Below are 26066 nucleotides of genomic sequence, written 5' to 3' on the forward strand. Positions count from 1 at the left end.
TAAGAGAAATGATATATTAAAACACGATTGCAAACATAATATTTCCATTAGAAAAGAAAAAAATATTTTCACTTATCCAAATTATAACGTTTAATTTCACGTTCAAAAATTAATTATAGACAAAATTTTACATGTTAAAGAATTAGTTCATAATTGATAATTTTATTTATACACGTATAATTTAAAAAACAAAATATCATATACAAATATAAAAAAATTATAATTTAAATGAGCCCGTGCAATAGCATGGTTAAATCATATATTATAAGTAAAATTTACTTGAAAATTTTTACAATCATTAGATTAAAACTTAAAATATATAATAGTAATTGATTTAAGAAAACAATAAAAAAATTGAAAATTAACCGTTAATCAGACTTAAATAATATAATAGCAGTTGATTTGAAAAAAAATGATTAAATAGCTCAATTAATATTCTTTATCATATAATTTATGCACATTTTTTGATATAACTATTGAGTATAGCATGCTAAAATATTTATTTATATATGAATTATTATTATTATTATTATAATACAATTTAATGAATTTTAATATAATAATAATACAGTTTTAAAACTGGTTATAAACATAAGTCTATTAGGTGTCCTCTTTTATATATATATCAAACGGTTCAGATTAAAATATTTCAATTAATATATTATTATTATGAACATCATTATCGTTACTATTACCATAATGATGTCATCACCATTGTCATCAACTAATACAATCATTATCGTCAATAATCATTAGTGATAGTGATAGTAACAATGAGGATGACAATCATGATCATAGAAGTAAGGACATTATAGTGGTGACGATGATGAGTTAACGATAATTGAGATATTTTAAGATCATATTTATTTGATAAATCTTTTAGAAATTTTATGGCTATATTAGATTTTAATTTAATTTTAAAATATTTTAATCTTAATTATTTATTATTTTTAATCATGATCTAATTGTTATGATTAATTGATCTCATTACGTAAAAAAATGTTCTTAGAGGAGTTATATTCTATATATTTATATTATTTTAACCATATTTTCATCAAAGTATTTTTTAAGATATTATTAAAGTAAAAAAAAATTATCCTTATATATAATTATAAAGTGATCATTATTTTCAAAATTATCCTTTTAATCATTATTTTCAAAAATAATAATTAATAAAAGAATTAAAAGATTATTAAAAAATACTACACATATATTAATAGCATTAAAAGTTATATTTTAAAATATTTTTTTTACTTTTATTTACTTATGATCAATTTTGAAAATATAGTGTAAAATTTCATTAATAACTCATATTCATAGTATTTATTATATAACTTATGCAAAAATTTAAATTAATTTATAAACTAAAATATAAACCTTTTTAACACACACACACACACATTTTTCAATTTCATTTTATTTAAATCTTAAATATTGTTATAGGTAAAAATATATAAATATTATAATAATAGCATTGTATATTATATTAATATTTATTCTCAACTTTATTAAAATTTAAATTTAGTTACTTTAAATTATATTTTATGAAAAAATCAAATAGATTAACTTTATAAATACGTAATTATCTATATAAGTATAATTTTTTGAATTAATTATTAAAATATATTTTATGAACAATTGTAGTTAGAAATAAGGAGTTTATAGATATTTAATTAATTTAAAAGTAACTTTAAAAATAAAAGTAGTAGATAAATTGTCATAAACTTCATTTTTTACAACATATTTCAAAAAAATAATTTATTATCTCTCTCAATTTTAATATAATACTATTTTTTTAAAATAATTTAATTAATATACTATATTTTTTTACAAATACTAAATAAAATATAAAATATATAATTTAATTGAAACCCATGCATCACACGGGTTTAAAATCTAACTAGTATAACCTTAAAAATTATACTTATCATAACTTTTTGATTTAAGTACTATTTCATCCTTATAGTTATAAAAAAACTTCCTTTTTAATCGTTATATTTAAAAAAACATTATTTTGATCCCTACACATTTTTTAAATTTATTTACTCCTTAGACATATCATTTTTATCTTTTTTAGTTTGTCTCTCAAACGACAATTAAAAGGGATTAAAAAAGATATGTGTAAATATTAAAACAAGATGTTTTTAAGTATAATCATTAAAATATTTTTCTTATAACTATATGGATTTTTTTTTTGTTTTTTAAGCAATTACAGGAATCCAGCAAGTAATTAAATCTAATTTTTTCATTAGTTGATGACGTAAAAACATTTGCATAAAATTTAAACTCAAATGTAATCTATCAAGGAATCATTAAATAATGTCAATTGGTGCTTGGCCAAGTTTTGTCAAATTATTTACTTTCAAACAGTATGCATTCATCGAATGTTGGGGCCGCCTGATCTAGTCACGTATAGCCATGTTTTGTGCCCTGCAACACTCTTATTGTACTTGTTGAAGTCCGAATTTTACAATGTTAATATCTGATTTCACTCCGAAGACAATAACAGAGAAATGAATTGAACATTAACAGAAGCAAACATGTCTTAAAAAGGTGACCACAAGGTATTGGATAGGCACTGGCTACCCATCATTCGCAGCGTTAAAAATAGGAAAAATGTAACCTTATCTTCAAGTGCAACCATGATGTATGCTTCCTAAACTAAAGTATAGTGCATGAGCATGAATTCATCTTTTGATTGTTCTCCTTATTCTTCTCTGCAAGGCAACCACAAGGGAAAAGCACGTTATAAAAAAAGGTAATATCTTAAGTCTGTCTGTGAATCAAATATCTCAAAGGCAACATAATATATGTCGCTAAATGCATCTATGTAGTAATGCAAGTAGCCCTGTACCAACACTAATATAGGTGCACAGGTGAAAAGATTGAGCAAACCCAATATCCATGCAACCTATATATACTTGAGAAAGAGTGCAATGAAAAAGACTGAGCAAACCTGTTTTCTTTTTAGTTACTCGAGGTTGTACTACAACATGCATTGTAACAACATCCCCAGGGATGTCACCAAACGTTATTCTGGAATCAGCAAGAGTTTTGTTGTTTTCCAAAACTTTACCAGCATGTATAAGTTTTAGGTCACTTACAGACATTGGTGTAACTGGTTTGCCTGTAAACAGAAAGATTCCATAAACTCACAATACAAATAGAACAAAGGATAAATGCACACAGAAAGAACGCATTTCTGTAGCTAAAAGGAGCGATAAATATATAGCCGGATACATATTACAGTCAATTGCCAAAAAATGTCTAATGTATGTTTCAAATTAGTTCTTAGAGAAAACACAAAGTACATAGAATATTGAACAACAACGATCCAACATAAAATAAAATAAGGAATTATCAATATGACATCGTTCATTTTGGTGATCCAAAGACTTTTAAGTTGTAACATCAAATATTCAAAGCAGTCCTACATGTGACATCAATTTTAACCATTTTAATGCCACTTAAGTCTTTGGGGAACTAGTTTGTTCCCACAAATGTTTTGAATGACCAAATTGTTGCCAAATATATTTTTAGTGAACCAAAGTGGTTGTGAAGTCTTAAGAAATTTTTTATACAGACACACCCCACAAGAAGACAAACCTTGAGGCCACTCAGCAACTAGCTTTTGCTTAAGGGTACCAACTGTGGTAGATGAAGAATATGTACTATGTGCTATATCAGTTCCATCATATATGCGGAATTTAAGCTCAATACGTCCCTCGCCTTTAGCCATGATAGCTTGTGTCCACCTCCGCCAAGCTTATGCAATAGCAAAACAGTGCTTCCTTGGATCAAAGGATTTAGTCTTGCCTTGTTCACCTACAAATGAATTCCCATTTCCATAAGGGAATAACTCCAATCCATTTACGCACAAATTTAACTATCAAAGAAAATCAATAGTTGTATCAAGAATGACAAAGCAGAGTAGAAGAATTCTAACTCTTAGCAAGAATGACAAATATAACATGTTTTCAGTGACCAAAAAAATCAAAATCCCGAAACATAAACACGAAGAATGAAATTAACATGCACACACGCTATCCACTAAAACTAACCTGTGTGACTCTGAGGGAAATTTCCTTATTATAGCAAACTTGCAAAAATTGCACATCTGAATTGGCTGCTAGAGAACCGATACAACCAAGTGAACACCTCATATGATCCAATTGCTTCTCCAAACAATGTTTACGAGATAATTCTCAGCGTCCTTATAGGGAATTTCAAGACCAAAAACAAAGAGAAAGATCGGATTCCCACAGATCACACTGGATTCACGTTAGAATTGATTCAATCAATCTGAACTAAGAAAAACCGTAGAAATGAAAACCAGAACTAATTGATAAACTCTGTAATTGTTCCATTTCCTAAAATTTTGGGCAACAGAATGCGGTTCTACGGTAATTAGCGGAAATTAAAACCTAGAATGATGCGAAAACGAAGAATCGAATCTTAATAAAGAATCGGACACGATTTTAACATGCCCTGGGTTTCTCTTCAATAAGGCTTAGCTAAAACTGAAATTCAACAACAACAAAAAAAGAAGAAGATAGAGAAAGAGTTTAAGGAATTGATAATACCTGATCAAGAAGCCATCAATGGAAGATCAGTGACATGTGATAGTGTATATTAGAGAGAGATCTGTTTGCTTCGTTTCTTTACTACGTTTGTGGCTACGATGGCTTGTTAAAATTGTAACTATAAAAAGATAAAAAGAAAAACACAACAAGGGTTGTTGAATGAACCAACTGACGGTACGGATTCACAAATACAACCACTCTTACCCTGTTAAACCACCCATGCATGGACCAAAGACACAATGTGCCATTGCATGGTCGCATTTTTGGATTTTTATGATTTTGGTATCTACAAAGTATGTTAGGCCACGAAAAATATGTTTGTGTTCCTAGTAAACATGATTTCTAGGCCAAAGAATTCACCTCAACAGTCACTTGGTTTAACATAAGGGATTAATAAGCTGAAATATACCTTAAACATGATTTCTAATTTTATTTTATCTTTCATTTTATTATTGTCGGCAACATTTCAATTGATTTTTTGCACATATTTTTTTTAAGACAATAAATGTAAATATTTTTATCAACAAAAATTTAAACCTTAATTCGTGGTATTTTAATAAACTAATCCCTTATGTTAAACCTTACTATCTCAGCTGATTCTAGGCCACTGAAATATGCTCAATCTGAAAGATACTAAATACAGGGATCACCTGAAACTGGCGGAGCATAGGGAATTCCATGATCCCCACAATTGCTATCTGTAATATATGCTCTTACTTGTCTCTAATTATTACATAACTTGGATTTTTTCATCACCAATGACACTAATTGACTTATTTGGTAGCAAATGTCCACTTAACTTCCTTAGTAAATAGACCAGTACTACAACCATGCACAATCTGACAGTTATACTTATTTCCCATGTAGTTGGGAAATTCTGTATTTACAAGACATGGTTATGAAAGTTGATTTGACACCTATTATTGAAAAGGGAAAAAGTAGAACTTTTTTTAAAAAAATCTGTTCCCGACTTGTACTATATTTATACTTGTGTTATTGCTTCGCTTCAACTGTGGACTAAGAGATCATTCATAATATATTCGGAATTGATAACCATCATTCTTCACCAAGATACTAGGCTACATATGTATAGCTAATTAAACTAACATTAAGGAAAGAATTTTTTGTATAAATACAGGATTAATTTCACAGAACTACCTCTTGCTAAGCCTAGAGTATGCTTTCCCATAATTCGATATTGACTGATGTTTGTGGGAGGAAAAGAAGAGAATAAAAATAAACACAAGATAAAAAAAGGTAAGGAATGTAATACCTTTCTTTATCTTGGGATAAAGTTGAAGAATCCGTGGCACTAGATCAGAAAAAGAAGAGAATTTCCCTGTTTACTTTTTAAATTTGTGGACAACGCCAAGAGATTGAAAAGTTAATGCCAGCACAATATTTTATCTTTTTCTATATGTTGCCTCAGTATTCTATTCTCCCCCTCACAAACAATTTCCAAAGTTTCAAATGCTTTTTTTTTTTTTTTTTTAGTTTAATAGGTATACACTGAATGTAAAAGTTTTTGCATTATGAACCAATCACAAATCAATTTTAGCATGACTAAAGTAGTTATTATATAATTCAACAAATTTATATATAGTGATTTATGATTAAATGAATGTATAAAGAACCTTTACACCATCAATGCATATATTAGTTTATTCTTTTTATTTTACATAACTTTTTGGTAGAGAAGCCCCCTTCATCACTATAGAATACATGAGGTTAACATGAGAAGGATGGACAAAATCTGACAGAAACAATGATTTTGACCTATATAGTGGTTGGGCCGACTGAGACAGGAAAAACCATAAAGGGTTTGCTAGCTATTAGTGTTGGTCAATTACCATGCAGCTTACATTTCTTTCAGAGAATATTTTCTTCACAAGATGCAGAATGAAGGATGGACACACTCACACACATTCAAAATAAGTGACTGCAGATACTTTTCATTTTACTAGGATGATTTGAAGTTGAAGATTGAATATTACTGGTAGTTGCTTGAAACAGATTGGAGAAAGAGGGACAAAGACAAGAGGGAGAATGATGGTTGAGCCTTTTTTCAGGGTATGCTCTTTAGTATACTATAGTGCTAGTACCCCATGTTAATTGAGAGATTATTAGCCTTAATTAACCCAACAATTGCCTTGTTATGGGAAACATCTTGTGATAGAGATTGTCAATATCATAATCAGACAACTGGTACTGTAGTACAAGTATATAAATCAAACTTTCATTAAGAATATTTATGTGATTACATTATAGCTAATTAAATGCTAGGAGCAATTTCAGACATAAAAACACTAGAATATCAATACTATGGTCACTACTCTACTAATTCAAGCCAGCTTATTCTTCCAGCAGGTGTCAGGAACTGTTTCTTGTGCTTCTTTTCAAGACAAAGCCTGGTAAGGTTTCAGCATCTGAGTGAGTGAACCACTTAGGTGGAGGGACATGATTTCATTGGTGGATCCCATTAGCTTCCCTCCTATGAATACAGCTGGAACTGGAGCAGTGCAGCCTTGCCTCAATAGAGCTTTCTCCATTTCTCTGCCTTCAGGGTCATGATCAATCTCATGAACCACAGGATTCACACCAAGTTCTTGAAACAGAATGTTGACTGCATAGCAGAGGCAACAAGAGCTCTTTGTGAAAATCACCACACCCTTTTCAGAAGCCAACCTCGTCACCTTGTCCATCCTGATACACCACTGATCAAGCACCCTGTGATCTTCTAAATATATATATGTACAGAATTCTGTTCCTGACACACAAAAAAAATGTAACACATGAAATAGAAAAAAAAAAAAAAAAGTCTAATTTGGAAGAGGTGTGTTCAGATTACCTTAGACTTAATTAGAACTCCCAAACCATTAGACCGAATTCAGACTGAATTCGATCCAATGGCTATATTGGGTTGGCAGTCTAAGGAGGAGATTTGGGGAATAGAAAATTTATATGAAGATTGAGGTTATTTGAAATGAGCTGATATGCTAGACTATTTATAGGGACAGATTAGGGACCGCTTTTGTTTGTGCAAGAGCAAAGCACGTTCCAAAGAGGCTGTGCTTTTTAGATACCCAACTTAGTGTATGATCTTATTCGGTTGTGCAAGTTGGAAGACATATTACACGTATATGCCTCAATTGGTAGACTAGCTATGAGACCAAAATTATTTAGTACCAAGATTTTATTCAACTTAAACAATTGAAAACAGTATCTTCCTGTGACCAAGTTAATGCAATTTTTCCTGTGTCAAACGTGTGTCACATATATATTAACCCTTTGTTAAACTTGTACTGATTATGTGAATGTTAAAAAATAAAAATGCTTCTCTCTCTTTCTCTGGTGAGTGGTCAATTTATATCTGATTCTCACAATCAACCGCTTTGAATCCTTATGCCTAAAGAATGAGAGACTGATGAGATGGCTTTTTCAGTGGCTGCAAGATTCTTGGTGTTGCACCCACTAACTTGTGCGATTCTCTCTGACACTGAAGCAGTTTAATTTTGGGAGTTGGGGAACTCTACGTAGATGCAGCACTTATATAGTGTCTCGCGCGTGTAGATGACACACGAATGTAATACATTATATTATACGCGTATAAAAGTAGAGCGAAAAAATAGTTCCATTTTGAGAAGAATTAATAACCATTCAACCCGCAAAAGAATCCTATGCATATATCATAACTGAACCATCCAACTTCTTATCCATGGGTAGGTGCCAGCACAAATACATATCACAAGCACATGAGTCTTGGTTTGATGAATATATGTTAATTAGCCAAATGGAATAATGACTAATAAATTTGGAGACATGGTAAATTATTTGTCATTGCGAATGTTGCTTGAATGTCACGTCATGCTCATACAGATAAATTATTTTAGAAATTAAATGATGCCTTAGCAATAGCATATGTAGTCTACACACGCATGAAAATCGTACAGGAAAATTAATATATCTTGCTTTGTGGATAGGGAGGAATAATAAAGGAGACATAAAAAGTGCTTGCATTACCTTTTTGTCTCAAGGTTAGGAAGGAGGGCTCGCCATGCACGTTCCTCGCTAAAAAAGTTTGAATATCTCTACAGCCAACATATCTCTAGCATACTTGATTATTGTCCCTCGCACCTGGTGCCCATATTGAGCGGTGAGGAATCAACTCTTAGTTATGCCTTAATTTAACATTTGAAATAATACAAAGTCTTATTCCACTATAACTATATGAGATTAATTACATGGAATATCTGATAATAATTGGCTCAATTAAAGAACAAAATTTTAGATGTTATTTATCATAAAATATTTCTTGACAGTTTTGCATGTCTTCCTTAATTAGTTTTTCTCTTCTCCTCTTTATAGGACTAAAAATCACAAAATCTATTCTTCCATACTTGAAATATATCTGTATAGAGAATTTCCAAGTAAGAGAGATACACACAAATAGAATATAAGTGTAGATTTTTTAACCATTTAATTTTTATGTGTATCTTTTTCATACTGAAAATTTCTTCTCACTGGTGTCTCTTTTCTTTATGTGCCTATATATACCACTTTATCCAATTTTCTATTATCTTTTCTTCAATTAATTAATGTCATGTCAATCTCTTCTTGTATACGATGATTTTGTATCTAACACTTGGAATAATAGGATGATATATTTGTATTAGCTTAGCTGACTTTCACGAAGGAGGGGTTTATTTCCCTTTTCACCAAACAGATGAGACTTTGATGGAATACTATATTTTTTGATTAAAAACAATACTCTACCGACTTTATTATTCGACAGCAAATTTTGCCCGCAATAAAGTGAATTGATGGCTAATTGACTATGTATTATCCTCTTATATGCGAGAGGAACATGTTGTTATGGCGAAATTAGATAAAGCGTGTGATCAAAGTACTTCTTTTTTCTCAAGGTTTTTAAAATTAAAAGCGAATCCAAGAAACTTTACACTTGCATAAACCTTTTCTCCCGCATGATCAAGTTTCATCATACAACTTAATAGACATAGAGTTAGCCTTTTAGAAAATACCCCAAAAAAAGACTATTTTTTTTAACAGACTTGTTTAGGTACAATTGAAAGAGGACCCTCAAGAAAAAGCAGGAGTGTCCCTGATTAAAAACACTGACTGCAAATAGCATATCAGAGTTCCTTCTACACCACTTTAAGTGTATGGAACTCTTATATATAAGTGTTAATTAGTGTAACTAACTAAAACCAGATGGCTTTTGCATCCATGAGCAATTGTTTGAGAGAGCCATCAACATGAAGGGATATGACATCTTTGGATGAGCCCACAAATTTTCCACCAATGAACACTGCTGGGACTGAAGGGTTACAGCCCATACCCCTCAAAGCCCACTCCATTTCCTTCCCATAGGAATCATTGTCAAGCTCATGAACTGCTGGGCTTGCTCCAAGCTCATAGAAAAGTTGCTTTATGCTGTGACACATGCAACATGAACTCTTGGTAAATATAACAGCAGCCTTCTTTGATGCCAAGTCCTTAACTCTATCCATTTAATATAATAACTAGCTACTAGGGAGAATATATTGAAAGATGAGTGTGGGAAGCTAGTGTGTGATTTTTTGTTGTTGCCCTGGTGAACCTTGAGATTTCATCACCTCTTATTTATACTAGTTGGTGAGGGATAGTGGATTGAATTGTATAAGCTAGAAAAGCATAGAAACAAATTAAATTATAGTTAAATTGGATAGGAAAGAGAAAGAGAGAAAGTTCCTTCAGATATTTGTTTGGATAAGGGAGGTGCCACCCTGATCATTTGGTCGATGGTGACACAGCCAGTACCATGAACAAGTTGCATTTAGCATCAAAACTGTAAATGATAATTCAAATATTTAAGGTGGTCGTCCGTACTAGCAATCAACACAAGAATAAGAACAATGTATAGTTTTATAAGCCTAAAAACTCTTTCCGCCCTGCCTTCAGCATCACAAAACATTATTCTAATGTTAATTATATGAATGAACAAACTTCTCTGAGGCAGGTGGCACAAAACCAATGCGGCGTTGTCACAAAATCTATCAAAAGCCTGAAATCCATTAGAATTAGAAATATGCAAAGTCATAGGCCCAGAAGAAGAGAAAACAAATTCCAAGTGTCTTTTGAATTGTTATCTATCAATAAGGTAACCGCATAGGCCATACCTTGACCTATAATGTGTATGTGTGTGTTGTGGGGTGGGGGTACCCTGCCCTTATTTAATTTGTTAAGATATATGAAAACATAAAAAGGGAGTAACAAAAGAAGAAAAAGGAAAATGGTTATGTTAATTAAATTTTAAGTTATTTAACCAATTAGTGTCATAAGTCTATCTATTGATGTGGTGTTTATTATATCTCATAGACACTCACTAACTTCTGCAACAAGTGGTATGTGGCAGTGGTTTAGTTCTATTTCTGCATTATGTTAGGTTGTGACTTGTGACCGAGGTTGATGTGAGGAAAGATAAGAGTTTATCCAAATTCTTTCCACTTTTTCACTTTGGTCCCCGCATCAGAATCATGCAATGCAATGCACAAACAGTGGTGTATGTAAGGTCCGGTAATCTTAGTTGCATTCGGCCCTTGGGCATGGGAAGGGATTCTTGAAAATTGTGGGTGTAGGTTTATATTTGATTTCATCAATATATATAATTCCATTTCCCCTGGTATAAATTACGTGGCTTCGAGCAATCATGCTAACTTTGGGAGAATGCTTGCATACATATCCATGAAAGCAAATCCAAATTAAAGGATTTTAGATTCTTCCACATCAATTTATAGTATCAACTCAAGGAAGGAGAGAATGTCAACTTGAAAGCAGGAATTTTGCTAGAAGGATAAGGTATAATTTGATGGTAGGTTGCTCATTGTTCATGTCTAAGAGTGGAGCGGGTTAAAGATTGCACTGTATTTAGATATCTTATGCTGGGTAGTTAGGCAACTATAATATACAACACTAAAGAAACCGACCAAATCGGTTATCTAATATTCTTTAACTGTTTCAAAGTCGTTATGCAAAACATAAAAAGTTTTGAATTATTCAGTTTGTGTATTCTTTTTTAGATTAGTTTTCATACACCGTCAATCTAAACATTTTGAACAAATTACACTAATTCCTCTAAAAAACAAATTGCTCTAATATTGCTATGGTTCCTTGAAATGACAGACTAAACTCTCTTGTCTTCTTAATTCTTTTGATTATTTAAAATATATTTTCATCGAAACTCTTGTGTTATTCGAGAAATACATTTCACCATGTATCCATGTAACGAGTTATTTTAAATGTTGAAAAAGAACAAGAGCATCGTGTTTAATTCCAAAAATCACAAAAAGTATAATGTAATTTGCTCAAAGATTTTAAAATAATTCAAGATTTATGTAGAAACTTCGGCACCGATATAAGCTGCTACTAAGCAAAAGATGCTGATAGAGAAATTGAAAGGGGGGTGGCTGTATCTTGAGGAGGGATACCCCTCCACCAAAGTGAGTTTGTATAAAAAAAATTACAATATAGGGAGCATCTATTCTTAACTTTCCTGTACCAAAAAAAAAAATCATTCTTAATTTTTAATTCATTGGTCACAATGTATTTCAAACTAATCTAATAAATACTACTAAGTCCTAAATATGCAGCTCGTTAAATATTTGAAAAAGAAACAAAAAATTATTATTGAGAGAACTCTCAACTAATGAACCCTTAGTTTAAAAAAATAGAAATGGAGGAAAAGGATAGAGAAGGAAGAGAAAACACAATTATCAAAAAACTTTCCCCCCTTTGACATACAAGAAGACGTGAAAAGAAAGAAAAAATGAGAGGAGTCTCAAACTAATCACACTAATATTCTTTCTCTACAATTTAAAAACAAGGTGATAATAAAAGATTCAATTGATATAATTACCATTATACTCCTTGATATAACAATAAATATAAATAGAATTGTTTTTATAAAATTATCATTTTTATTTCAAAAGAATAAACAAATAATTTTAAATTTATGAATATTTTTACATTTATATTTAAACATATCTCAAGTTTTTATTGACTATTTTTTTTTCTTTCTCATTAACAATTTTTGTTTTGTTTTGTTTTTTCCTATATAGTATTGTTCCATACCATATCTTGGTATGATCTCACTCAATATCCTTGTGCCCAACTTGAGCGTGCCCCCTTATTAGTGCATGATTGTTCTTAGTTTGTGAGTCAAGTATAAACACTAACTTGATCTCATCACTCACTCTTCTCCTTCTGAGATTGACTTAGGCATCAAAGTGTTTACAAGTATAACTCCCGAAGTCGAGCTCTATCATTGGACAATATGATTTGTGTTGAATCTTCGTCCTAGGAGTGAATCTCCATCACTTCCACCGAACAACTATAGGCATCCACTTTAAGTAAACATTTTTTTTTTCTTTTTTTACTTAATTTATTTTTATTTTTTTAATAGATAAAACGAGTATTATAAATTTATCTTAAATTTTGATGGAATATTTATTTTTATATTTTTATTCCCTTGACTACATTTCTTTTTTTACTTAAAGGGTATTTTCGTCATTTTTGTAAATGGTTAGAGTTCTTTCTTTCCTCTCACTTTTTGTTTCCCTAGAGTTTCATCAAAATTCAAATTAGAGATAGCAAATGTCCAAGTAATTGATCAAGCCCAAAATTATAACATGTCACGGACGTGCTTGGAGTCATGTCTCTATCCTCCAAGGTCATGAACTTTATGAGACCACATGACCTCCTAAAAATGATGATGCTGAATTAATTACACATATTAAAGGTTAAACGAGGGGAGTTTATGTGCTTAGAGCCATCATTGAGCACAAGATGTTGGAACACAAAAGTAGTCAACGATATCAAAGGTAGCTTGGAGCAAGTTTTGAAACCATAGATTGTCAAGAGGAAAAGTTTCACAACTTCAATTTCTAGAGAACGAGTTGTCTATAATCTCATGAGGGGAAACGATTATCAACCATTATTTAGTAAGATATATATTTTGAAGGAAAATGCTTTTAAGTACGAAAATAAGTTTCGTAAAAACTGCACGAAGGTTATTTTCCGTAAAATCTTAATTTATATATTTTAATCTTTTTAGTTAAGATTTAGTTTAAAACAAAGATATTTCTCCACGTCATTATTTCATGCAATTCGCACTGTTTTTTTTTTTTTATTCGTAACTAATAGCCCTGCTCAAAAGAAAAACACAAGCATCACGGATATTGGATTTATTAGAAAAAAATAGAATATTTTAAAATTTTGGAAAAGAAAGAATTTTAAAGTATAAATAACTAAACTTTGAGATTAAAAATCAATATAAAAATAAAATTTTAAAAAGTTTAGATATGAAAACTTTAATGTAAAAAATTGAAAGCAGTTAATATTTCTTAATATAAAATAAATAAATAAGAGTATTGTCACTTTATAGATAAAATAAAAACACAATTAAAAATATTCCCACATTTAAAAATAAATATTCAATCTTATAATGTAAGCATGAATTAGGCTTTTATGGAACTTGGAAGTTCTTCTCTTATCATGTTTGTGACTAATTTAGATGTAAAAGTAAGTTAGGTCAAATAAGTTTCGGTAGGCTTGAGTCTAAATTTTGTTAAGAAATAAAGCATCAATTTTGCCTATTTGCATGTTGTAGGTATTTTTAAAGGTTTAACCTAAGATGCATAAAACTTTGGCCCAGTCTCTAAGTGTATATTTAGACTAAAGTTTGCAATCATACTTTTGAATAAAAAATATTATAAAGTCAAGTTTGACAAATAAAATAAAATAAATAGGTTTACTGTAACTTAATTTATATTTAAATATTTTTATTCAAAAGTACGTTGATAAAATAAATTCATCTGAATAATACTAAAAAAAAGTAAGTGGATATCTTAATTTATATTTAAATATTTGTCAATTGTTATCATCATACTACTAAGGTTAAACTCAATTGTTATCATCATACTACTAAAATTTGTTTGAGTTGAAATTAAGTTTACTATTAAACATAGGTGAGAAAAATACTATGAGGGACAACTAAACATGATAACAATTGAGTTTATTGAGATAAAAGTAAGTGGACAAATAGTTTTCAAAACATGTTCTGAGTTTGCTTTTATTTTGTAATAAGGAATAATTAAAATATTAAAAACAGATGATTTTATGTAAGATGTGCTTAAAAAATATTTCCTCTTTCTTTCTGAAAGCCACCCCACAAGTTCATAACCGGAAACAATGAAATTAATCCTTCAAGGTGTAAAAGTTTTTTTTTTCATACGCACCATTAGATAGTCGAAATCCTATGTTGGACCTTGTTGGCTCTTGAAATAAATTATAAAAGCTAGTTTAACAATATATATATATATATATATATATATATATATATATATATATATATATATATTATTTTTTTTTTTTTATCATCGTACTTTCATTTTCTGAAATGTAATATTGATGGGCCATGGTAACCTAAGTCCAAGTTAGTTGAAATGGACCCAGCCCACGACCTTCGCTTCTGGTTGTGTTTTGTGTTTTGTCATTTGCGAGACACAAACATCGTCGTCGTCTCCGCCGTATGCCCTAGCTTGGTAAGCACCTTCTCTTCCAACCTCTTCCTCTTCCACTTTTCCACAGAATAACTGTTTTTTTTTCATATTTTTATTACTATTATTCTTAACTTATGAGTCATGCCACACACCATTCTCTTTCTCTTTCTTTCTCCTATCAGTTAGCTAATTTGTACTGTAGCCTAACGTTTGCACATGCTTCCGTTAACTACCCTTTTTCGAAAATTGATTAAAGTTTTAATCTCTTATGTAATCTGGATGTATAAAATAACTTTGTGACTGGGTATTTAACTTGGGTTTTGGTATTTTCTCACCCCTCTCTCTCTCTTTCTCTCTAAAAAACACTATTGGGTTTGATTGTATTTTTTTGTTAAATTATTAGTGGCTTTGATTGTGAAATTTCATTTTTCCATTGTTTTGTTTATTGTTAAAGATGGTATTTGAAATTGATTCCGATTCATGAATCGGATGTAGCTCTGCTTCAGTCTAGGAATTTAGTAATTAATTTTGACCGAGGAAGGATTTCCCCAAGCGTGACCACATCATTTGTAGTTGGAAACCCTGATTACACGTTCACAACTTTTAATTTGTTTGTGTTTAATATCTGTTCCCCAAAGACAACCACCTTACCCTTTCTGATGTTAAGTTTGTATTCATGAAAATCACAAGTCTTGTAATTAGAATTATGAATGAAGAAGTTTTGATTGTAATTAGTTGTTTAAACATGTCTAAGATTGCGATAAACCACATGTCGCACTATATTAACTGATATTATCTACTTTGAGTTGTTAGTTAATGATTAGCTGTCTAGTTTTAGGAATTTGTTGTTATGTCTTCATACATAACTTGCACTGAACCATCCATGCAAAATGTAAGTCATGTTTGCAAGAGTTAGATATTGGACAACTAGACTTTAATAATGCATTAAGGTTTGAAGATCTCAGTACCTTTAGATGGCCTCATCATTTTATTTCTAACTATGATGATTGACTTGTTTATGATTTCTTATTTCTTATTTCTGTAAAATGTTCGCATTTTTATTTTATTTTAGGGTTGCTCCAATGGAGGATACCCAAGAAATTGAGGAGCAAGGACATGAAGAAGTGATTTCAGACAAAACATTCAAGAAGCAGCAGGAAACTCTTGATGAAATTCTTTCACGACACAGGTGATTCACACTTCATAACATTAACAGCATCAGCTCTTGCCATTTTTATGAAAGTATTTAGTCTTACATAGATGCTCATAGAGATGGACTCTAAAACACAACACTGATGGGCTTTATCCATTCTGGTAGATTCATAGTTATCAGACTGCACTATAGCTTAATCAATTATATTATATTAAAAATACAATTAGATGAGCTGGTAGGATGTGGTTTCAGTAGATTAATGGAGACGGAGGCCTGAATAATAGTGTATTGAAACTAATATTGAATTAAAAACATCATTTGTTCAGGATTCATTCTTTTGATCTAATATATTTTGGATTAAGTCTTGTTGCTTCTTCCCTCTTTTTCTTTTAAACTTTTTAATATGGTTGCAATTAGCTTCGTGTTTCATCTGGTACTTATATAATGTCAATTTCCCCCACTACCCTTCAGATGCTCAAGGGAGGTGCGTGGATGAAAGGTCATGTGCTTACATAGATCTAGGCCAGTTGCCACCTGACCTAGGAGAGTGCCTAACATTACTGGCTAGGCATGCTCCCTTTTCAAAAGCTTCCTCAACTTATTTCTTAACCCTCAACCCTAGAATACCATGTCCAAATCAATGTAAAGGTTTCTGTAATTACATTTAAGATGTGTTTCATGGATTTTGTTTGTGTTCTTCTGAGCCAGTGCTTAGAGATTCTAGCCTTCATTGTTTCTGCCTTTCTTTTTAACCTGTGTTTCTTTTCGAAGAACACACACAGAAATTGCTGAAACTTCCACTGGTGTCACCTTCCTTGAATGCAAAAACAAAACAAAAAAATTTGCTCATGTAAATTACATTTTTAACTAATTTTTTGATTATATTTATATGAATTAATAAGATATAAAAGAAAACAAGGTGATCAAGTGTTTAGTTTAAGTTCTTTAGATTTTCAAATAATTTGATACACTTTTTGAACTATTTTTAAAAAATAAATAAAATATAAAGGATCACTTCATTCACTTAGGTTAGCAGTTAGCACCTTCTACATTTGGCTTCTCAACAACTTATGCCAATTGCCACTTTCCACTGGCGTCTGGCAACAGCTATGAAGTAAATAAAATCAGGCATTATGTGGTTTAAGGTTTATTAGTTGAGAAGATAATTATCATATCAACACAGCCATACTCTGTTAAATAAGCTGTTTGACTTAGTACTGCTTGCTACATTTGTTTTGCATGGTTGACAGCAGCTACTTGATAATGATGTACCTTAGGTGTCCTTTGTTTTCCAAATACTTGGTTTATTATTTTTATCAAATCCGTTTGCATTTCAATATGGTGACTTGAATGTTAAGGTATGTGTTACTTCTTATGTTGTGTTCTTTTGGTTCTCATTCTATGTGGGTTCCTCCCTAACTTGCATATTTTCAGGAAAGAGATATTGCAGCTGCAGAAAAAGGAAGTTGAGATGAAAAAGGCTGCAGCTAGAGGTAGCAAGGCTGAGCAGAAAGCTAAGAAGAAGCAAGTGGAGGAAGAGGTTTCTCAACTTTCTGCTAAGCTTAAGGAAAACCAAGCCAAAGAGCTGGCTGCATTAGGCTATAACAGTAGCAATGGAAATGAAAAGAGCAATTTGGACAGTTTGGTGAAGGCCATAGCTGGAGTATCTGTTGCTAGTCAACCTGAACATACAAAGGTCAGCAAGGCCAAACAGAGGCGAGAGAAAAGAGCTCAACAAGAAGCAGAAAGGGAGCAGAGAATCCAATCAGAGCAGAGTGACATTATAAGTGATCGTATGATTGAGAACGAGAAATTGGAAAAGAAGTTGAAGCCTCTTGGTTTGACTGTTTGTGAAATAAAGCCTGATGGGCACTGCCTCTATAGAGCCGTGGAGGATCAGCTGGCCCTCCTCTCTGGGGGTAGATCTCCTTATACATACCAAGATCTTCGAGAAATGGTGGCTGCGTACATGAGAAATCATACATCTGATTTCCTTCCATTTTTCCTGTCAGAGAATTTGATTGAAGATGATTCCGACGAATCACCTGCCCAGAAGTTTGAAAATTATTGTAAAGAAGTGGAGTCCACAGCTACATGGGGGGGACAACTAGAGCTTGGTGCCTTGACTCACTGCTTGAAGAAGCATATTATGATATTTTCAGGGTCCTTCCCAGATGTGGAGATGGGCAAAGAGTATAAATCTGATGGTGGTGCTGGCATGTCTAATTTGAGTATTATGCTTTCTTATCATAAGCATGCTTTTGGGCTAGGAGAGCATTATAACTCTGTGGTTCCAACTTGATCAAATTGGGCATATATAATATTATCGCAGGGATGCTTGCTTATCATGTTGCCTTCTATCATTTTTCTTTACAGCCTGGCATTTGGCTTTAGGTCTCTTAAAACCGTAGTTGTGATTTTGAAATGGCTATAACTGTACATTTCACAACTGTAATTGATATTTTCTGGATTGATTGTGTTGATGATCATGGAAAAGCTCTTCTGGCATTTACCTACTTTTGAGTGTTTTAGTAATATCTTCAAAAAGAGATGAGATTTGAATACCGTGATGAACTTGTATCTGTACTGGCACTTTTGTTCTGCTGATTGAAGTCACTAAGGTAAGGATTGAATGGGTGGTATTATTTTTAAAAAGTAAAGCACATTTTCTGTTTGATACAGGAGAGTTTATTTAGAGTACTTATTTAGTGTGTCTATTAAATAACACCACCATTTAATAGACATGTGGTTAAACATCTGATTATTTACTGTAATACAAAATAAAAAAAATTAGGACAAAAAAATGTTTGCCTATTAAACTAGTCAAGCATACTATAGCCAAAAAAAAAAACTTGCACCGGTGTCATAAGTACTACACATCAATCATTTTTAATATTGTTTTGTTTTCTTTAATCTCCACTCTTAAAGCTTCCATAATGGTAATACAGGACAAAAAAAACATGTTTGCCTATTAAACTAATTAAGTATACTAAAGCAAAAAAAAAAAAAAAACTAAAACTTGCACGGGTGTCATAAGTACTACAAATCAATCATTTTAAATATTGTTTTGTTTTCTTTAATCTCTACTCTTAAAGCTTCCATAATGTTTTGAGGGACAGAATGTGATATATGTGTATGAAGGTAAAATGAAGCGTTTGGAACTGTTTGCATATTGAATGAATTGGGCGTTATTTTGAGTAATTAATAGATATTATGATGAAATGCAACTTCAATTCTTGTTGATTTGAGAAATTTAAGCAAATGACCTGATATTGAAAGGAATTTTCCCTCTCTATACCAGTAGAAACTGAAGAATTAGGTTAGAAGTTCACACCATAGCAAAATACTGATGTGCTAAAAGAATTGAAAAATTATAGTTGTGGTGTCAACAGTCAACACTATGATTTACGCTTTAGCTTTTATAATATATAAATAAATAGATGGATGGATATGTTGTTAATCAAGTGTAGAAGAAACATATTCTTCAGAGCAATAGTTGAAATATAACGTAAGCTGATTCACTGGTTATTATTTTTTCTTCATCCGTAGGAAATTGAACACAGATTTACAACAACTTACCGAGCCCGAAGTTTACCACGTGAAAGAAAATAAAAAGAAAACACAGATTATAATCAGATAATGATTCCACTTACAGAATCCTATGAAGTTGACATGCACATTGTACTGTTGTTATCAATGCAAATGATTTTACTGATCATAGATAATTTAAGATTTCCATATAGTAATAATGACCATATTTTTAACATGTTGAAACATAATTAATCAAAGGAATATAAGCTCTTTGCATCTAGGAAAGGGTAAAAGTTGAAGCATACACATCGTGGTCGGAACAAGCAGAGCGGAGAGAGATAATATCTAGGTTCCTTAATCTGTAATCCATGAGTCTATATGCTGAAAACCGTCTTCGTATTCATTACTAGTCACGCTCGTCCACAACTATTATATATTCTTATTCCTTTTATATCTTTGTCTCTTTCTCAACCACTTTTTTTCCATATATTCGTCTTATCAAACCATCCACATGTAGACTTACAATGGTTGAGGTGGCCGGTAAGGATTGGAATAGAGGTGTCAGGTTTGGGTTGCGGGAATATCCCATCTATGAACCAATCAAAAATTAAAATTGAAGAATTTCGTACTGATGATCACTCCTTAAGAAAATACCTATGTATATAGAAACACATATACATGGAGAAAATCGTGAGGCTTTTTGGTTTCATAATTAAATGGAACAATAAAATAATTTGATGATATGCCTTGGCATGATATTACTTCGTGAAGTCGTCAAGCATTAGTAGTCTGTGTTTATTCCTTCCATTTTAAGAGACACTTCCACCAAACAGTTTAGGTAGTAGTCATAACTACTGAAAAGATTTTCACCAATAGATTATTCATAATCCCACAAGTGAATTTAATATCACATTTGTATTTCAACAAATCCACGTAAGCATACTTCACATTTGCATTGCTTGTTCCTGAGTCACAACACAAGTTCCAACTGCAGAGTTAATTGTCGCATTTGAGGAAATGATCAAGACCACATGTTTAAACCCAAAATTTTCATGGTAATCAAAGACAAGAAAGAAATAATATTACCATATATGTGGAGTTGAAAGCATTAATTTAGGTCTGCTGCATGTATAGTCCTGTCACTTTCATAATATGAATGGGATGTAATTGCTAATTAAGGATGTGTGATTTCTATAGTAAGAGGTTATATATATGAACGACACAAACAACATGTACGGTCCAGCATGGCCACTATGTAGGATGCTGATTTTCTCGCTCGTTAATGAGGGGTTCCGTATCTTGCGCTTTTAACCATTTAATTGTATTCCTAATCTCTTCTATCAGCTTTCAAGTTTTCTGAATTGAAAGGGCCACGAATCTTGTAATGAAAAAAGTTGCTAATATTGTTTTAGGCCCACTTCTTTCAACCTTATAGCAGATGCTCCAAAATAAACAGACAAACAAAAAAAGAAAGGCGGAAAAATCCATTTAGGAAATTGAATTTTGTTTATAGGTTCAGATTTGTTATTAACACTTTTTTTTTTAAAAAAAAAATTGTTATTAACACTGTATCATGGTGGTAAGATCTCTCATGCATACGGTATTATATATTATTTTAATGTGAGACGTCTAACATTTCTCATCCCTTGATTGGGAGTCTTTTTCCTTTAACAGCTTCACTCACATTAATATTTGGTTTGCACCTTAATCTAGTCTATAAATAATTTTTTCAGTAACTAGCCCACTTAATGAAACATCAATGTTAGGATTTAAACACAAGGAGAATTCAACTCAAAAGACTAATATGTTAGATAGGAAAACCTCATGGCTTAAGTAATAAATCAAGTTGTGTGACTCCTCCTAACACTGTATCATGGTGATAAGATCTCTCATGCATGTGGCACAAATAGTGAATTATTTTTGACAAAAAAAAATATGCCTCATGCACGATCGACCATGAATCTTATTCTTGAAGAAAGTTCTGGATTCATTAGATTGACCTTAACAGCTAGCTAGCCAACTTGTTTTCTACAACACATGAAGTACAGTGCTAAAGGACAGTTATCGGGAATCCTCCGAATTCTCTACTACGATCTTTATTCTTCTATATGAGGCGAGAATACAACATTGGCCACCACATTGAATCAGCTTATAAATAACCCTTCAATGAAGCCAATTTCCACATAGCCAAGAGTCTTCTTATATATGCTTAATTTTCCTTTGTTCTCTCTATATTAATATTGCATTGTGTTTGAGTTTTATCTATTTGAAGCCAGCTAGCGAGCATGGACGTGATCACAAGCATGGTAGCTGAAAAGCCGGTGGTGATATTCAGCAAGAGCACATGTTGCTTGAGCCACTCCATGACATCACTGATACGTAGCTTTGGCGCAAACCCCACCGTTCATGAGCTCGATGAAATGGCGAATGGCCAGCAGATTGAGAGTGCATTGCTTCACATGGGGTGCCAGCCAAGTGTTCCTGCTGTGTTCATAGGACAACGATTCATAGGTGGTTCTAAGAAAATCATGAGCCTACATGTCAGGAATGAATTAGTTCCATTGCTCAAAAACGCAGGGGCTATATGGATTTAACTCATTTAAGACCAAAGTGATGATTTCTATAACCAAGATTATAGTAGTTGCGTACGTTTTAGAACAGAATAAGATGGTTTTGTAGTCCTGGTATACGTGGTTACGCTGGTGTTTTAAAGTATATACTATATACTATGCGGCCTAAACTTTTACTTTGTACTTCTCCCTTTCTTTTCTTTTCTCTTCTCTTCAAGTGAATGCATAGTATGAAATATGAATGATGCAGATTGCAGAATGAGTAACATGCATGAATACTTATTTTTTGGTAGGGTATACCTCCTGATCAACAGTGTTCCTCTTCCTTGATCCCATTGCATTTTTTAAATAAGAATAATATTAATTATGTCTAAGCTAAGTTTAAATTAGATAAAGTATTTGAAGAGTATTTATATAAGCTATAACCCAAAGTAAAGATAAAAGGCTTAAATTAATAAATCGTAAATATAAATATCTAGATACGGAAATTAATTAAGATATTGTTCCGATTCGAGAATATTATCCTTGAGAGTTTTAGCCCCGCATTGAGAAAACAAGGCTTCCAACTAATGCTAAGTTCCTATAAATACAAGCAACATTATTGTAAAAGGGTCATGCTTTCATTGTATAAACGTATAAAGTATATGCTTTCATTTCACAATATATACCTTGAACGAGATATTTACTAACATTATTAAGCATCGGATCGCCTCATGTTGGGACAACTAACTTGATTGAGTCCAGACCTCCACTGACATATTATCATTAAATTCATAAATTAAAAAAATACTCACATAAATTAATAATCGTAATTAGTTTATTCTGCATATATTATGCACCAATCACTTGCTGCTTTTTCTTTTTATAATTTATACAATGAAAACATGACCCTTTTGTTTGCCTTTGATCCATTTTTTATGGCCATTCATATCTTTTCATTTTATCAAAACTATATACCTCCACAGAACACATAAGTTTTCTCAAATTACGATCTTATTTAAATTTAGATGTGGTACACGTATAAATGCTTTTGATATATGTGGACACATGCTGCTGATATTTCGCAGAGACTGGCTATATATTTTTGATACTGCTCATATCTGGTTACACATCTGATTATAGTTCAGTAATGAGGGAATTGCATAGGATGATGCCATGATGGGACTTCAGTTAATTTTTTTATTTTGTTTTTCTATTACTAATTAATAATTAGATATTTATGAAGACCAATCCAAGGCTTCTCGCTTAAGCACTTATGGGAGTTTTTATTAATTAAAACACATCTTTGATTTTTATTTTTTTTTAAAGTAGCACATCTTTGATTAGTGACTAGGATTTTGCTATCCCATTGTCTTCTATTTAGAAGGAAAAGTAAAGAGAATGAATCAAAGGAGGAAAAAAAAACGCCACTAGTTTGGATGTAATCATGTTACAAAGAAAAGGATAATAGGTAGTTAGTTAAATTGAAATGATTAATAAAAATAGATGAATTTCTACGTGATATTAATTATTATTCTTTTCTAAAAATTAAAAACATAAATAATTTGGGAGGACTCATAAATGTAAAAGAGGGTGTTAAAGAGTTTATGGAAAATTCTCATTTTCATCTCTTTTTCTTAATTAGAATATTTATAACAAGAGAAAAGATTATCCTTAAGTATTTTCTTTTTCTTAAGCTTTTGAAAAAGAAAAAATCATGTCAACTAGTTAAATATTGCTGATAGAATGATGTAGGAGAACAAAATCTTAACTGGTGGTTTTTAATAATAAAAGAAATTGAGAGGAGTGAGACGTCCTAATCTTGATGATAAAATATTACAATAGAAAGTTATTAATTATAGTAAATCATCCTTCTGTTCAAGTAGGTGGAAAAGTAAGCAAGGTGAGTCAAATTGGATGGTTAACTAAAGCTTTTGTTTTTCGCTCATGGTTTAACTTAATTAATAACGTTTGGAGTTTCCTGTTATAGGCATTAGGCATGCTCAAAATCTGCGGAGTGAAGAGGTGATTCATACGCATCCCAGGGCAGGTATATACTTACCATTTTATTTGTTTTAATCAAAGTAAAAAAGAAAGAAGGAGATCGGATAAAAATATTAAATTTAATTAAATTGATTGTTTGAAAGTTGAGATAAGTACTTTTTTTTGGATCTCATGAAAAAACTTCCCCTCGAACTAGCAGGGTAGAAATTTAGTTTTCTTAAAACTAAATAACTTTTCTACGTAAAATAAATAAATAATAATTTTTTTAAAATAATATAGTCAAAAGTTTAATTTTTAAGTTGAATTTATTTTTTAATTAGTAAAAAAAATATGCAATTTATTTATTTATTTATTTACTTACTCTTCTGCTCATTCAAACACGTAGAAATAAATTTCTCTATTTTTTATTTCTTATTTATATCAATTTAAATAATATATTTTTAACTCTATTTTCTTTATTTTTATCTTTCTTATTTTTCTTTTTAATTCAAATAAAGCATTAGTAAGAAAAACGAAATAGAAAAGAGAGAGAAAAAATGTAACGAATGATTTATTTAACGTAATGGGAAGAGAAGAATTGAAAAAGAAGAAAGTAAAAGTATCATACAAATATATGAAAACCACGTGTTAAATGAGTAGCACTCTGTTTTTAATATTCTTGTGTTTTCACCATGCTAAGTAAGTGTAAAGTAATTATCATTGCACATATTCTACTTTCACTCCATTTTTCTCTCCACCTTTCATATCACGTTTCTACCTAAATAATCAATCAATGACTTTTTTGTTTTGTTTTTCCTTAAAATGTTATTATTCAGGTAAAGATAAATCTCATGATTTGACTCTTATGTGCACTTTTCGCTCTGTCCAGATTTCAGATGCAGATAACTACTAGTTCAATAAAAACACTATCTAATATCTATCAGCTCAGAACCAAACCAAGTGACCCTTTGATTTACGCTTGAGCCGTTTATTCAAACCGATGGAACACACACAACTCGGACACAAGGAGCCAAGGGCCGTTTCTACGACCAGCAGGCACGTGGAAAATTCTGTTCCTTAAAGATTACGAATAATCTCTAAATACCAAAAATGTTGTAATTCTTAATCTTATCTGCCCATGACAATGTGCCTCAACAAAAGTAAGATCCTCATTGATGCAAAGCTAAATCAATATCACATTCAGCCATATTAGGTCTTTTGTATTTTCTGCAATCAAATAACCAAGGAATCATCACTTGTTGTTTTTCTTTCTTATGTTTCCAACCCCATTCACATTTCTGCTGAAACAATGACAACATTTGCTGACATGTGTAGATTACCTCCTTCAATTCATATATTACTAGACTTAAATCAGATAATAATGTTATTATTTATTATTATCTGATGACATTTTCAACGTTAACCAATGGAGATATCATCAAATACTATGGGCATACAAAAGTACAAAACTGCATCATAAATCAAACTTTGCTAGTTTGTTTTTGTTACATTTCTCACTTTTAAGAAAAGAGTGACCTGTAAAACTTTTTTATCTTTTCTTTGTTAGACTTTTGTTTAAGATTTATTTTTCATAAAAAAAAAGTCAACAAAAGATGCTCGAGGAAGGAACAGTCAACAAAACCGTAGTCATATTTATCTAAGTTAATTCCCTAAAAAATAATTCAGGAAGCAATTAAGCAAATGCTAAAAT

The 26066-nt window shown here is 31.3% G+C and overlaps 5 protein-coding genes across 9 annotated transcripts; 2 read left to right on the forward strand and 3 right to left on the reverse strand.

Moving 5' to 3' along the window:
* Nucleotides 1-2309: 2309 nt before the first annotated feature.
* Nucleotides 2310-4946, reverse strand: LOC100818909 (membrane-anchored ubiquitin-fold protein 3). 4 transcript variants are annotated; one of them, XM_006577063.4, is made up of 5 exons: nucleotides 4584-4862; nucleotides 4062-4213; nucleotides 3607-3825; nucleotides 2957-3127; nucleotides 2310-2717 (listed from the first exon to the last, which is right to left on the reverse strand). In XM_006577063.4, the coding sequence occupies exons 3-5, from the start codon at nucleotides 3737-3739 to the stop codon at nucleotides 2662-2664; spliced, it is 360 nt and encodes a 119-aa protein (XP_006577126.1). In that variant the 5' UTR covers nucleotides 3740-3825; nucleotides 4062-4213; nucleotides 4584-4862; the 3' UTR covers nucleotides 2310-2661. The 4 variants fall into 4 exon arrangements, with proteins under 4 accessions (XP_006577126.1, XP_003521536.1, XP_014629430.1 ...); XM_003521488.5 differs by having other exon boundaries at nucleotides 4062-4271; XM_014773944.3 differs by having other exon boundaries at nucleotides 4062-4302.
* Nucleotides 4947-6795: 1849 nt separating this feature from the next.
* On the reverse strand, nucleotides 6796-7591 carry LOC100305984 (uncharacterized). Of its 2 annotated transcripts, none has more exon segments than NM_001248947.2 (2): nucleotides 6796-7344; nucleotides 7432-7556. In NM_001248947.2, a coding segment is annotated over 1 exon segment (306 nt). In that variant the 5' UTR covers nucleotides 7286-7344; nucleotides 7432-7556; the 3' UTR covers nucleotides 6796-6979.
* A 1963-nt stretch (nucleotides 7592-9554) lies between these two features.
* Nucleotides 9555-10208, reverse strand: LOC100819447 (glutaredoxin-C11). Its single transcript, XM_003521489.4, has one exon. The coding sequence runs from the start codon at nucleotides 10109-10111 to the stop codon at nucleotides 9803-9805; it is 309 nt and encodes a 102-aa protein (XP_003521537.1). The 5' UTR covers nucleotides 10112-10208; the 3' UTR covers nucleotides 9555-9802.
* Nucleotides 10209-15043: 4835 nt separating this feature from the next.
* On the forward strand, nucleotides 15044-18808 carry LOC100819977 (OVARIAN TUMOR DOMAIN-containing deubiquitinating enzyme 5). Its single transcript, XM_041014171.1, has 3 exons — nucleotides 15044-15181; nucleotides 16212-16328; nucleotides 17727-18808. The coding sequence occupies exons 2-3, from the start codon at nucleotides 16222-16224 to the stop codon at nucleotides 18592-18594; spliced, it is 975 nt and encodes a 324-aa protein (XP_040870105.1). The 5' UTR covers nucleotides 15044-15181; nucleotides 16212-16221; the 3' UTR covers nucleotides 18595-18808.
* A 3168-nt stretch (nucleotides 18809-21976) lies between these two features.
* Nucleotides 21977-22683, forward strand: LOC100820510 (monothiol glutaredoxin-S6). Its single transcript, XM_003521491.5, has one exon. The coding sequence runs from the start codon at nucleotides 22109-22111 to the stop codon at nucleotides 22415-22417; it is 309 nt and encodes a 102-aa protein (XP_003521539.1). The 5' UTR covers nucleotides 21977-22108; the 3' UTR covers nucleotides 22418-22683.
* Nucleotides 22684-26066: the final 3383 nt, after the last annotated feature.

Source organism: Glycine max, chromosome 3 (genome assembly GCF_000004515.6).
Source record: "Glycine max cultivar Williams 82 chromosome 3, Glycine_max_v4.0, whole genome shotgun sequence".
Lineage (NCBI taxonomy): Eukaryota > Viridiplantae > Streptophyta > Magnoliopsida > Fabales > Fabaceae > Glycine > Glycine max.

Bases quoted from the DNA above. Each gene is read 5' to 3' on its own strand.
- LOC100818909 (XM_006577064.4), bottom strand. From the start codon at position 3,739: ATGGCTAAAGGCGAGGGACGTATTGAGCTTAAATTCCGCATATATGAT. The intron at 3,128-3,606 runs GTTTGTCTTCTT...TTCTGTTTACAG, and splicing joins AGTTGCTGAGTGGCCTCAAG to GCAAACCAGTTACACCAATG. The intron at 2,718-2,956 runs GTTTGCTCAGTC...GTTGCCTTGCAG, and splicing joins AGTAACTAAAAAGAAAACAG to AGAAGAATAAGGAGAACAAT.
- LOC100820510 (XM_003521491.5), top strand. From the start codon at position 22,109: ATGGACGTGATCACAAGCATGGTAGCTGAAAAGCCGGTGGTGATATTC.
- LOC100819977 (XM_041014171.1), top strand. From the start codon at position 16,222: ATGGAGGATACCCAAGAAATTGAGGAGCAAGGACATGAAGAAGTGATT. The intron at 16,329-17,726 runs GTGATTCACACT...GCATATTTTCAG, and splicing joins GAAATTCTTTCACGACACAG to GAAAGAGATATTGCAGCTGC.
- LOC100305984 (XM_006576083.3), bottom strand. From the start codon at position 7,285: ATGGACAAGGTGACGAGGTTGGCTTCTGAAAAGGGTGTGGTGATTTTC.
- LOC100819447 (XM_003521489.4), bottom strand. From the start codon at position 10,111: ATGGATAGAGTTAAGGACTTGGCATCAAAGAAGGCTGCTGTTATATTT.